At 52.9% G+C, this 14,364-nt stretch overlaps 1 protein-coding gene across 4 annotated transcripts in view; it reads left to right on the forward strand.

Annotated features, from left to right (window-relative positions):
* RARB (retinoic acid receptor beta) overlaps positions 1 to 14,364 on the forward strand; it is a 377,605-nt gene that overhangs the window by 353,913 nt on the left and 9,328 nt on the right. For all 4 annotated transcript variants that reach the window (XM_028099064.2, XM_028099065.2, XM_028099067.2 and 1 more), the window contains one exon: positions 8,828 to 9,004. In XM_028099064.2, coding sequence (XP_027954865.1) covers positions 8,828 to 9,004 — 177 coding nt within the window. The remainder of the gene's footprint in view (positions 1 to 8,827; positions 9,005 to 14,364) is intronic.

Consider the following 14,364-nt stretch of genomic DNA (forward strand, 5'->3'; position numbering starts at 1 on the left):
CAGGGAGCATGGAGATAGAGCTTTCCCTCTCTGGAGGATGATCCTTAGCTATAGGGCAGCTGACCTCCTTCCAGAAGCACACTGCCCATTTGTGGGATCAAGGCGGCTCTGATACAGTCTCTCATCTGGCTTTTCTCTTTATTTCTACTCTGTATACAGATCTAGCTCAGTTTTTATTGTAAGCAACTTGAAATCCTTTCTGGAAGTAGGTGGGGGTATAAATAAATAACGGCAGCCAGAACACATTCTCGGCAAGCTCTTAGTTCCGAGTTGAGCTTTTTTTTTTTTTTTTTTTTTTTTTTTTAATAAAGAGAGCTTTTTTTAGCAGGCAGTTGCTTCCACTGCAAGGAAACTTCCTGCCATCTTCACTAGCCTGGCCTCCCTGTCAGATGCCTTTGGAATAAGTGGGCAGAGAGGAATTAAAAAGGCAGCTAGCTGCCCACCTACAGACTTTTGAAAGAGTAGTTCCCTTTTCTAGTTAGGGTAGATCTGGGACACATGGCCCAGCCCGCTGAGACAGTAAGACTGGGTGGGGAAGCAGGAATGTATCCCCCACGGCCCTCCACACCCAGGCCTGGGCAGGGCGCTCACCTCCAAAATTCAGAGCTAGACTCTGTGGGAAGGGTCCTAACCAGTGACCTCCAGGTTGGCAACCAGGAGGCGTGGGAGCGGGATTCCACAGGGAAAGTGGAGAAAGCAAGGCAGCAGCTATTTACAGATGAGTCTCCAAAACAGAATGAAGCAGCAAACCAGAGGAAGCAGCATCCCAGCTCTGAGGATATTTACTCTGCTTCCGGATGTCACACCCCAGCAACTGTGTCGCTTGGGTTTGGGGGCTTCATAGACCTAGGGTCAAATCCTGCCTGTACTACTTAAGATTGCATGACCTGGGACTCGTCAGAGGAGCCACGGCCCCCTGCTCTGTAGCATGGGGTTTGTATGGTACCCACGTCTTGGGGTTTCTGGAAAGGTTAAGTGAAACAACTGTGTTAGAGCTCCTTGTACAGTTTCTGGCAGAGAGATGTACAAAATGGGCAGGTCTCCTCTTGATTGTGCTACGAACACCATGTTGTTTTTTCCAGGCACGCTCACAGGTTCTGGAAAAGTAAAGTGTTAGGTGGGCAAGCGAGGCAGTCTCCAGGCAGCGCGACCCCAGTCTGGGCTGTTTGCTCCCGCATCCCGCTGCTCTGCCGTGTGCGGGCTGTTCATCACCTTGCAGAGCTTGATGGGACATAAGCTGCCCTCCGAGGGCCTCGTGAAGTTGAGCTATGGAGATTTAAGGAGCCCTTAATCTACTCAGAAAAATGACCACCAACAGAATCATTAAACCTCCAAAAGAGGGTTTCCAGGAAACGAGTGCTTTAGAAAAGGGAGGATATTGTGAGCAGTTCCGGCCATTGCAGACTTGGTTTTCATTCTAGAAAACTTAACACTGGAATCAACCAGAGAATCAGAACCTGACACTCAGGAGGTCGGCCTCCCAGGAGAGACACACCTGGTGGCGGGGGCTGGGGGGTGGGGGTGGGAGATGGGGGGCATCATGAGGCCGGAGTTCTAATCTCTACTCTTCCGCCTCCCAGTTGACTGACCTTGAACCGGTTCTTATTTTTGTGATAAGAGCCTGTTTCCTGCCAGTAAACATACCTGCCCTGCCTGTATCATGTAGACTGTTCTTTTCATTTTCCAACACACATTGTCTGTATCCCTACTGTATTCATCTGCGCAGGCTGCCATCACAGAGTACCACAGACCAGGTGGCTTCAGTCAACAGCAGTTTATTGTCTCATAGGTCCGGAAGCCGGAAGCCCAGTATGAAGATGTCAGTAGGGCCATCCCCTCTCTGTGGCTCTAGGGAAGAATCCTTCCTTGCCTCTTCTAGCTTCTGATGTTGGGGGCAATTCTTGGCCCTCCTCAGCTTGTGGAAGCGTGACTCCAATCCTCTGTCGTCCCATGGCCTTCTCCTGTGTGTTTCTGTGTCATCCTCTCTCCACTCATGTCCGTCTCTGTCCAGATTTCCCTTTATAAGGGCACTAGTCATATTAAATGAGTCCTGCCTAATGACCTCATTTTAAGTTGATAATCTGTGGTAAGACCCCATTTCCAAATAAGGTCACGTTCTGAAGTTACTGGGGATTAGGACCTCAACATATCTTTTGCAGTGGCGGTGTGGGGATGGGTACGAGGTTCAACCCATAACACCTGCTGAGCGCGGAATTGGAGTGCACGGACACTTACCCTTCCATGCTTGCAGCTCTTCTGTGAAGTCGGGCTGAAAATCAAATGTTGTCACATGTTTTGTGATCTTTAGAAGCCTCTGGCAGTACACATTGTAAGTCTGGCTTTTAGTGAAAAATGCCCTCTAGGCACTGTGCTACATTCCTTGGTTCTTATCGGGTGGTGGAAAAAGGAAAAGACATTTTCGGTCAAGGGAAGAGCATGAGCATGGCATGGAGTTTGGCAGAGGAGGGACTGGACGCAGAGCCCAAGGAGATAGGTCAGGGCTAGCTGGTGGGGCCTTTGTGAGCTGGCATAAGGTATGTGAACGTTAGCCACAGAGAGCCAAGTGAGGTTTCTAGATAGGAGAGGCAGTGCCAAGAGGGTGAGCCCTGGCTGCCCTGTGCCTGGCCAGAGGCTTTGGCAGGTGAGCAGGGCAGGGCTTTGCCTCATTCTTAGAGGTGCCCATGGAGTTCCAGAAGCCATCAGTGGTCTTTCAGAGCAGCTGAGACCACCCCAAAATCTAGTATCTCCTGGACATCCTCTGGAACACTGATCTACACCCTCCAGCTGGTATATTCCAAAGGCCATCCCCCTGCACTCCGGCCAAGGTCCCTGAATCTCTGAGATCACCAGCAATGAAGGGGCTGCAGCTGTCCAGAGGGGCTCTTCCAGTCTCATGTATTGGTCCCGGAATCTTAGGCAATGGGGGTGCAGGAGCACCCCTACAACATTACCTTCAGGGATATTGTGCTTCTAGCCAGACTTCCCGGAAACTCTTGGGGAGGTCCTTCGAGACCCTTGTTACTTCCCCCTTCCCATTGCCCATGGCCCATTGCTCAGAACCCTCTCCATCCATGGGCTGCTCCATGCCTTTAAGACAGTGCCTGTCTTTCCAGCCATAGTTGCAGGATGACTGCCCAGCTGCCTTTCCCCACCTGTTGGAAACATCCGGTTCTACGGAGAATGCTAAAAGTGTGCTGGGACCCCCCATGCCTCCCTCCTCCCACTGATGGACGGACCCCAGCTGGTAAATTCCTAAGGCCATGTTGTCACAGTGCCTAGATACATGTTTGTTGACCACAGAGAGATGCTGGCCTGGCACGTAATGTTCTCTTCATAATGATGCCGCGGATCTTTTAGCATCCGGCATTGCCAACCAGGAGGGAGTTTGCATTTTACAAATGCAAAAGCAGGCTCTAGACGACAGAAAGTTCAGGCCAGGAAGCAGAACACGAGATGCCCCAGGAGCGAGAGGGTAGACGGCGGTGTAATGGCGGGGAGTGTGGCCACTGCGGCCGCACCGCCTGATGTGAGTCCTGTGCCCTCCACCTCACAGCTGAGCGTCTTGCACAACTGACTCTACTTCTCTGGGCCTCAGCCTCCACCCCAGCCAGATGGGAGGAGAGCAGCCCCTCCCAGCGGAGGGTGCCATGAGAATTCGAGGGAGCTGGTTGCAAAGCCCTCAGAAGGGGGCCTGCCCCCTGGAGTTGTGGCCCGGGACACGTGTGCCACGAGACATGGAACGTGGATGACAGGAGCCGCCTGCAAACACGACTCTGAAAGGGCCTCAGCCCGTCTGCGTGGTCATCAGCCTGTCCAGGTGGTCGAGGGGCAGATTCAGGCCTAGGGAAGGAGGCACCCGGCAGATGCACCCAGCATTCCTTGGGAAACCCAACCCCGTATTGTTGGTAAGAGTTTGGGTTTCCTCCCTAGCTGAAAAGGAGCCACGAGCAGCCCTGTTTGAACCACTGTAGTATCCAGCAGCTGCCACAGACAGGAACTTCAAAATCACCCATGAATCCGTCTCCCTTTATGGGTCTTGTTCCGCAAGTAGCGGCAGTTGGAAAAGGGAATCCCCTTTGCGTCACAAAAATGGCCAATATAATTGGATTTCCTAGTGCGGTTGGGCTGTGCTGCCCCGAATGGCGGCCCCGGGGTGGACTCCTCCAGGGGCCCCCACCGCACTGCACTGTGGGAAGGCGGAGTGGGGCGCCCGCCTGGAGAGGGGCTCCCACCCCGTGGGGAGGAGATGGGGGAGGGAGGGCGAGAGTTGGCGGAGGGCCTGCCTCTCCCCCATGGCCGTGCTGCTCTTCAGCCCTCAGCCACCCCAGCCTCTCACTCTCCTCCCCCAGTTTCAGAAGTGCTGCGGAAAACCCACACTTCCCTCCATGCGCCCCGAGCCCGCCTCCATTACCAACCCAAACAAGCAGAGCTATCCGTTTGCTGCAGCTAGTGGATAATATATAAGCCATTTTAAACCTCATGCCTATGAATCGAGCAACCAGGATAATAAAACACCAGGTTATTTTGTGTTTTATTAACTGCCTCTTCCCTTCGGTTTGCATAATAGTGAGTTAGATTTACATGCCATTAAGACGGCTGTGCATTATTTTTAATAGAAGGTACGACAGGCTTCTCTCCTGCAACCCAGTGTGTGATGAAGTAACCTCATATGATGCTGATGGAGGTTTCGTTCACACTTGCTGGGTCGGGCCAATGTCTTTTTTTCCAGATGGATACTCCATTGTAAAATGATTTCCCACCGTAAGCTCGCCTCTGTCCCTCTCTTCCATGTCATCTTCCTACAAACTGGATAAACTGCCTATTAAATTTAATTACAGCCCGAATGGCCACACATCTTGATCTTCTGTTCCCCCGAGTGTACTGTATTCCACCAAGGTCCTTGAGGAAGGAATAAATCTGGAGGAGGCATGCCCACCTTCTGCAGAGGGTGCTGCGCAAGGCGCCAATGGCACCTGCCTTTTGAAGGCCTTCTGTGGCATCCCTTCTGCAAACTCCTTTCTGGCTTTCCTCCCCAGCATTCAAAATGAAAGCTAGTTTTATAGACTCTCCGGGCTGATTTTCACTGAGGTGAGTAACTAAAGCTATGCGTCTGGGATACACAGTTCCCTTTGCTGAGCTGTTTACATTTGTCAGAGGCCTAAACACCAGGCCCCAGGAACCTTGCCTTTCACTCACTGGGTGGTTCTGCTCTGCCTGCCTCCAGAGGCAGCAGAGACCTCCTGAGCAGGCCTAGACCACAGCAGCGAGAGCCTCATCCTCAGAATGGTCGTCGTCCTGAGACATCTGGAATCAAGCAAGGTCTTGGGGGAACTTCATTCCTCATTGATTCATTGAACAAATATTTATTGAGCCCCTGCATGTAGGTGGACGGAACAGCCCGTGCAAAGACCCGGAGGCAAGTGCATGACCACTTGTTCACAGGTGGCAAAAGCCCCGTGAGGCTGGGCTGGAGTGAGCTGGGGGCGAGTGGGAAGACAGGGAGCCAGAGAGTAGCGGCCAGATCTGGGAAGGCCTCACAGGCCTTTGGTCTGAGATGAGAAATCATTGGCGATGTTGAGCAGTACGGTGATTTGCTCTGACTTTTGTTTTGAAGGGATCCCTATATTCCTTTGATAAGAATAGACTGGAAGGCGGCCAGAGTGGAATGAGGGAAACCAGAGAGGAGGCTGTTGCAGTAATCCAGGCAGGTGGTGATGGTGGATCAGACCAGGAGGGTGGTGGTGGTGGCGGGACCTCCTCTCTAACTCCTAACAGTTCTTTGGAGGGAGGATGTGACATTGTCAGACCTAAACTCTCTCAGCTATGACTGTTCATCAGTCCGAATTCTTCCTGCTATGAGCGAGAGGAACCCAAACTCAAATCAACTTAGACTTTTTCCAGAAGGTCATGGTGTGGATCAGGCATGGCTGGATCCAGCATTTCAGTATCATCAGGACAGAACCACTCTCCCTCTCTCTTTCCATGACTCACCTCAGCTTTCCTTTGAGTTGGCTTCATTTTTAAAAAGGCCTTCTCCACCTGGTAGCCCTGGAAAACTCCTGGCAGCCCACACTGATGGCTTTGCTTCTCCAGTTGTTCCGTCCAAAGTCTCAGACGTGAGCTTCACGGGCCTGCTGTCAGGCACCTGCTCTTTTCTGAACCGATCTCTGTGGCCAGGAGGAGGGCCTGTTGTGATTAAGCAGACCAGAGTCAAGTGTCCTCCCTGCATTCAAGGGAGTTAGGCAGCCCTGCCCAAACCCCAAGGGCTCAGAGGGAGGGAGGTGCAGTGCTCCAAAGGACTCCAGAGGCAGGAGAGAAGGATGGCAAAAAGGCAAGAATACAAGATAGTCATTCAGCTGCATTCACACCAGAGATTCTGCTCTGGAGATTAGAGAAAGAGAAAAAAGAAAACAAAAACCCCCACAAAAACCACTTTCTTGGGTATGTTGTAGTCTGGTCCTCGCCAAAAGCTGAGACCTTCAGTAATTTCTGGCAAGTTCTTAGTGGCGTCCTATTTCCTGTGTGTACTGTGAGCATTCCCCTTACTGATTAAATGAGGAAAGCTAGTTTGAGGCTTGTAATGGGCCGTGGAGTGGGGACCCAGATGGGGACTTTGCTGGCCATGCTCCCTCTGCTCGTGGGGACAGAGGAGAAGATGACCCCTGCTGTTGTCGGAACCCTGTGGCGGTGCCGTGGGCAAGTAGGGGTGCTGAGGAAAGAGATCCAACACTGACTAAACCCCTAGAACACACCAGGCACCATTTGTACCCTGGGATCTCACTTCATCTCCCCCACAGCCTTTGAGGGCAGGTGGCACATATCCCTCTTTACAAATGGGGAGACTGAGGCATTGCTTACTGGAGGGCACCCCTGTCAGCTGGGGATCAGGTCGACCTGGGATCCACTTGCAGCCCCTCGATGGCAAGTTAGCTCACGTCTCTGAGATGGGCTTTCCGCGTCTTAGGATGCAGCTAAGAGCACGCCCCGTCTTGGCTGGGTGGGGCTGGGTGAGGTCTGGAGCCGGCCTGGATAGGGCCTGCCGTGGCAAGTCCCATACAGCAGCAGGCGCTTTCTCTGCCAGGCTGTCAGCTCGCCAGGGCTGGAAGCGTGTCTGGTGTGCTCGGCTGTCACACCCCAGCCCCTGGCTGCGTGCTCACGGGTCAGGAACCCTTCATGGAACAGAGGGAGGGAGGAGAGAGGCGGCGAATGAGTGAGCGAATGAATGAATGCAAATGGATGAGGGGATCCGGCCACTAGGTGGCAGCAGGTGGACTGAAATCTGCTAATGTCACAGGGGTGCCGAGGAAGGGTTCCCCCTGATTGATTCTCTGGCTCCCAGAAGCTAAGGGCTCCTGCGGCAACCCGGGCTTCGGGGTCCAGGATAAAAGCCGCTGACCGGCGAGAGGGCCGGGCCCTCCCTGGAGGAGCGGCTGTGTTCGCCCCGCAGCGGGCTGCGTCATCACGCTGCCCGTGTCCCAGGGCCGCCCGGCGTTGGGGCCAGAGGCGCCCGAGAAGCATGCATGTGACCATCCCAGCTCTCGGGTCGCCTAGAGACTCCGTATTCCATGCTGTCATTGTAACCTTTTGTTTTCATTCACACTGTCCCTTTCTTACCCTTCATCTTTGCTATGAACAATTGTGAACGTAATGTGGAAGCAGAGAGAATAGACTAGCGAACACCAGGATCGCTCCCCACCGGTCTTGTTTCTTCCTCCCGCCACTGTCACATTCTCTCCCCATCATATATTCTTTGGAAGTAAATTACAGATGTGTTATTTGGCCTGTAAATATGTTGATGTTCTCAATGAATGATAGGAACTTCCGCCAACACTGAGAACAGCAGTGTTTTCATATCAGAAAATTTACATCTCAAACACCTTAATATGTCACATTCCCACTTCTCTCACGTGTGTCAGTTTCTTTAGTTTATTTGAATCAGAATTCAGATAAGGTCTACACCTTGTAATTGTAAGTCTCCTATTTTTTTTTTTAAGTCCCCTCCTGTGCCTCTGTCCCTACTGATCTCTTTCTCCCTATAGTTTTGCTATTTTCAGAATGTCCTATAAATTGGGTCGTTCTGTGTGCAGGCTTTCGTGTCTGCCACCTTTTACTTGGCGTGATGCTTCTGAGGCTCATCCGTGTTGCAGGCTGTGTCTGTGATCCCTTTGCTGTTACCCTTGGCCAGCATTTCATTGTACAGGGTGCCACGGATTTATCCATTTACAGGTTAATAAGCATCTAGGTTGAGTTGCTTTTAAGTCTATAGGTTTCTCTTTCCATTTCTTGTTATCCCCTTGCAATGTATTTGTCGAAGAGCCCAATTCATTGGTTTGATGGAGGCTCTAGCCTTCTGGATGGTGACAGTTGCATCCCCCGTGGTGTAGCTTACCACATTCCTCTGTCTCCTGGATTTCCTGCAGTTCGATCTAGAGGCCCACTCTCATTCTGCTTTGACCATTTCATAGGTGGGTGTGCTGTGATTCCATGACATTGCCTCTTTTTAAGATTTTAGCAACCACTGATGGTCAGTGCCTAGAGCCAGTAATTCCTCAGGGCTCTAATGTGGTGACTCCTTTTATGGTGACGCCATCATTTCTTCACGTATTAGCTGGAATAATCATATAAAGAGAAACCCCCTTTATCTGCTACTTGACGATCCAGTGGTTCAGGAATATGATATTGAGCATTTTTGAAAGAATCCAAGCTAAACACCCAGCCACCCCAATAGGAAGCTCCCTGGTCATTTTCATAGAAAATGCACCGAGTTCCTCATCTTCTGTCAAGCTTTTCAGAAACTACCCCTGACAGTGTTTTCTCTCCCTCTTAGAATTCCAGTGCTGACCACCGAGTCCGACTGGACCTGGGCCTCTGGGACAAATTCAGTGAACTGGCCACCAAGTGCATTATTAAGATTGTGGAGTTTGCTAAACGTCTGCCAGGCTTCACCGGCTTGACCATTGCAGACCAAATCACCCTGCTGAAGGCTGCCTGCCTGGACATTCTGGTATGTGCCCTTCTGAACTCTTAGTTGGGGATTGGGTGGGGGCGGGGAGGGGATGGAGATACTTTGAAGACCTCCAGAGGCTTTGGTCTCCCCAGCCTCTCCTGCCACTTCCATTGCACACTGAGCCACATCCTCCCTGCCTGAATCTCAGTTCCACCGCCAGAGGCTCAGAGACCCCCTGGGCAGAACCTCCTCTCTTCTCGACGTGGTGTGGGAACCCCCACTGCATGACCTTGGGGAAGGACCCAGACTGTCTCGGTCACAGGCTTGCTTGCTCCCCCAAAGCCCCTTCCGTGGGCCAGTCCTGTAAATCTTTGAAAGGTCATCAGGCTTCTCCAGGCTAAACCCACTGGAGGTGGCTCATGGTGCCCTGGTTCTGCCCTCTGACCTCACACCAGCTCTATCAGGGGCCTCAGGAAAATCACTTCCTTTCATAGACCTCAGTGTCCCCATCTGTGCAAACGGAATGGATCCCTGGTGCCTCTTTCCCCTCTTCTGTTCTCACACTGTGGCTTCTAGGGCCCTAGAGAGGGTAAGGATGCTGTCACACCTTGTCCTCTGTGGGTCTACTGGCCGGATGCCTTCCCATCCCCTCTTCAGGGATGGTGTGATTAATTCTGTCTGGGTTGATTTCCTTGGGTGGGGAAGCAGCTCCCATTAGAGGTGACAGGGATGTACCCTGCCTCGGGGTTGGGGGGTGGTGTATGCCGATGGGCCTCTGGAGGAAGTGGGAGGAGAAGCTGGCCCCCAGCAATGCATCAGAAAATAAGGTAAAATTGGCTTTTGCAGTGCTTTAAAAGCATAGATTTTTCTTTTTATTACATCTTTCATGGCTTCGGGTATAAACAATTCTGCAAAGCAAATATAGTTACCCACTGTAATTAAACACACGGTCCTGCTCAGGAGGAGAGGACCCCAAATGAGGCAGTTGTGCAGGGAGCTTGAACGTTTATGTGTCTTTCTGCTCACTGGTTGGATCTTCGGAGGAGTGGCAGTGGGTTACTCAGTACCTACAAGTGCCAGGGATCCTGAGGATATATATGGTATTTTTTCATCTCATAAAATCAGAGGGTCTGGGATAAACCGAGGGACATTTAGGAAAATGAAACCTCAAAGCAGCATTCACCTGTCACCCACCCACACCCCATAGCATCTACAAACGTCAGCTCATTTGAGCCTCACACAGCTCAGTGAGCCGGCTGGGGATAGAGATTCAGCCTATTTTACAGATGAGGAGCTGGAGACTGGTGAGTCACCTGGGTGAGGTGAATGCTGGAACCAAACCCCAAGACCCACATCTTTCTATTCCAGAAGCCATGAGAGGATTAGAAGCATAAACAGGGGATGGTGTTAGGTGTGCCCTGGGCGGAGAACCAGCCAGGCCATCAGATATTAATAGAGGCCCCCTGGGCAAATCAATAACAATGTAAATAATGAGCTACTGGAATAATTCACAACAAAGCCTGGGCTTCCTTATCCTTTCTCACAAGTGCTTGAAGTGTAGCACTCAGGTGAATTTCTCCTAAGCCTCAAGACACCCCCAAGATATGAGTAGAGACTGGAGTTATCAGCACATGGTGAGAGGTGCCCCGGAGGCCTAGAGTGGCTGAGGGAGCTATGAGGGGGCCCCAGGAGGTCGGTGTCTGCACCAGGCCACGTGGTGGAATTCTGACTCCTTGCATCGTGCAGCCACCCAGCAGGGCCTGGAGCCTTCCTGACGTTTGGGCTCTGACTTTGGTTCTTTGCTTGTTTCTTAGTCCTCCTCTTGTCTGTCTGCCAAGTGATGACAGTGTGGGATTCCTTCAACTCCAGCCCTTTGGGAAAGACAAAATGGGAAGGAGGCTTTGAGGTCCTCCAGGGAAGCATCTTGTTTCTGCAGTACCCCATGCTTTCAGGGTCAGGTGCTCAGATCTCCCCTTCAAATCTCCCTGCCACCTCCAGCTGTCCTTCCACATCCCACACTTACAGTGCAACCCAGGCACTCCTCTGGTTTACCCATGGATCCAAGAAGTAGCCCTTAGCCCCTTGGTGGAATGGGGTAGAACAGGAACCAATTTCTGTGACCTTGGTCAAGTTACTGAACCTCTCCCAGTCTCAGTTTACCTATCTGTCCAACAGGAATATAAATCAGTAAGGCATTAACTAAAGTAATTCTTTAAATGGGCTTAAATACAGTCATGGGTATAAGCATGGAACATGTAGTAGATGCTCAGGCAGCGGTGTTGAGATCGGGGACACAGCTGTCATAAGCACCTGGGGACAATGCCGGACCCTGAGATGGGAGTCAGGAAACTCTATCAACCACTGTGTTCTGGCTTCATAGGCTTGAGGGGCTGGGGCTGGGATGCAGTAGGCTCAGGAGGGAAAAACTCTACTTGGGGAAGGGCAGAGACCTCCAGTCATATGAAATGTAGCAGAAGGAGTACTTATTTGGCCCCAGATAAGAGCTCATTTCCAAGAATTTGTAGCAAAGGCAATTAATCACAAGAGCCTGAAAAATGCACAGCTTCAAAGAGCATCTTTTGGATGAGAATATCAACTGGCTGAGCCATTTAGAAGAATCTTCTTATCAAAGCCATTGATGTATGGATAGAGTGAGACAGACAGACCCAAAGGACAGACAGACACGGGCTGAAGTTGTTGTCAGCCCCTAGAAAGGACAGTTAGAGTTGTCCCAAGGGTCGGCAGCTCTGGCCCAGCACCTCGCATTCACTGCCACCAACGCGTCGTGTTGTGTGTGCCCTGAAACAGGCCTCTGTTCCCGGGCGCACGGCTGCCTGCTGGGGCTGGCACTGTGGTGGCAAGTCACGGGCCGAGGGGAGAGCCTGCCCTTCGCCTGTGCTCCCTCCACACCACCCTCCAGAAGGAGTGCCGGTCCCGGCGTCTGTCTGGTGAGGACCCCTTGGTGTGGAGTCCACAGCCAGGCTTCCCTCAGAGCCGGGACCCGGCGGAGAGCTTCACGATTTCCCACAGGGGTCAAGTAGCTGAAAGGTCTCTCAAGATGGGCCAAATCTTCAAAACCATTGTGCGTAGAAGTTTACGTTCCATCCCTCACCCCAGAGCTGTGGCCCCCTAGGTTTGTGGTCAGGACAAGAAAGGGAGCCCCCAAGAGTGGTCCTCCTACCTGTGCTCACGGTCTCCGTCTTGCTTACCCACCTTATCGTCCCTGATCCTGTTTCTTCTCCTGCTCCCCCTCAGCTGCCTCTTCTCTGCAGGTAACTAGGATCAAGTCCCTCTCAACTTAAAAATCATAAAAAGCAACCCTTGGGGCTGCCTGACCTTCTGTTTGCTCTCCCCCGCTCCTCCCTGCTGACCCCCTTCCCTCTCTGCTCCCCCTTTTACAACTACTCACTGAGGACCCGCCGTGTGCCAGGAGCTATTCTAGGCTCTGGGAAGACACAGCCCTGAACAAGACCCACAAAAATGCCTACCCTCATGGAGCTGCCCTTCAACTGGGGATAGATGGGTAATTCGCAGATGAATAGGCAGCGTCTTACGGGCCACAAAAAAAAAAATAGGGGCAGGATCCAGTCCAGGAGCGTGACTGAGGTGGGCATGGCTTGGTTTCTGTCACGTGTTTAGGGAAGCAGGTGGCCTTTGAAGAGACCTGAATGAAAAGTACAGCTGGAACAGTAAAAGACAGTCGTCAGGGAGGTGTACAAGGGAGGGCGATCTGGAGAGTGTAATTCAAAGGCCCTGGGGCAGGGAGGCTCTGGCAGGCTGAGGAACAGTGAGGAGGTGAATGTGCCCGGAGGCGAGCAGGAGGGCCTGGGCCTGAGAGGACGCGGGAGCAAGATCACCGGTAGACTTTCCATCCTCGGTGTCAGGAGGACTCACTGGGCTTGACTGGAGGCATGTGCCGTGGGCAGGCTTTTCTTTTCACCGTTCATTTGTGTCATGCAGCATGCATAAATGTTGGTTGAGGGAAGAAGTCACACACACAATCATTGGGCACTTCCTGTGTGGGGGCATTTGATGGCAGGGAGGACAGGCAAGGCCTTGACCTTCCAGACTCTGCAGTCTGGCCCTGTCACCCACCCTGGGCTGCTCCCACCTTTACCACAGGCCTGTCTCCCAGGCACCAGCGCGGCCCCGCACCCATCCAGCTCCCCCTGGCTCACCCAGGGCTTGATGGAAGTCACACGTGTGGGCTCTGAAGCCAGCTTGCCTGGGCGCCGAACCCGGTGCTGCTGCTTACTAGCTCTGTGAGCTAGGAAAACTCCTCCCCCTCCCTGAGCCTCGGTTTCCCCCTACGGAAAATGAAGGTGATCATAGAAGTTTCCTTTTTAGGGTCTGGAGAGAACAAAATGACTAATCCACAGGGGGCGTGGGCAGAGTCTGGGACGTAGTAGGCTTCAGTCACCTCGCATTTTATGAGGCCTCCCTGCACCCTCCAGGGATTTTGTTCACTCCATCTTGCAGACGAGGCAGCCACAGCCCAAGTGGAAGCCAGAGGCCCAGAGGGCTCCCGCAGGGGTTCCTTTTATCTAGATGCCCTCCCCCCCTTTCTTCCTGGCCGACTCCTCCTCTCAGCTGAAATGCCACCCCCTCAGAACAGCCTTTCCTGACCGGCCACCCAGTTCGTAGCCGCTGCCCCCCCACCCCGTCCCGTCTCTCTCGCTGCGCCGAACACACACATGGTCACAGAACTGTGTCACCGTGTCTTCTGCACCCGACTGGCGGCTCGGCGCGGGGTGGGGACTGCGGGTGGTCGCTGGGGCAGGGGCCAGGCTCACCGGAGGCCTTCAGGGACTATTTGGGAATGAACGGATGAGCAAATGAATGAGCGATCAAAATTGGAATTCCAGAATATGGGCCGCCCTGGGAGTGCTGCATCTGGGCGGGTTCCAACGGGAGGTAGTGGGAGGCCTTCCCTGCAGGCCACTCGGGGCCCTCCTGGGTTCTGGCGCCCGCTGCCCTGCAGAAACCTTCCCGCGCCAGGGCCAGCAGCACCTTGCTCTGGTGACGAAGACATGACTGCCCCGGGTGGTTTCACGGCATGATTCACGGCTCCTGGGGTTCTTTTATTTTTTTATTTTTATTTTTTTTTTTTTAGAGATTCTATGTATTTGACAGAGAGAGACACAGCGAGAGAGGGAGCACAAGCAGGGGGAGTGGGAGAGGGAGAAGCAGGCTTCCCGCCGAGCAGGGAGCCCGATGCGGGGCTTGATCCCAGGACCCTGGGACCATGACCTGAGCCGAAGGCAGACGCTTAACGACTGAGCCACACAGGTGCCCCACGGCTCCTGGGGTTCTGGGGACCGCGTGGGTCTGCAGCCATGGGGGGCCGTCCCCCCGTGAGCCCGTCCTGCCCCTGCCGGAGGCTCAGCAGAAACCAGACCCAGCCTGAAGAGGAGCGG

This window comes from Eumetopias jubatus, unplaced genomic scaffold, assembly GCF_037043125.1.
Source record: "Eumetopias jubatus isolate StellerSeaLion01/CBP00866 unplaced genomic scaffold, mEumJub1_p1.0 scaffold_1, whole genome shotgun sequence".
Classification (NCBI taxonomy): Eukaryota; Metazoa; Chordata; class Mammalia; order Carnivora; family Otariidae; genus Eumetopias; species Eumetopias jubatus.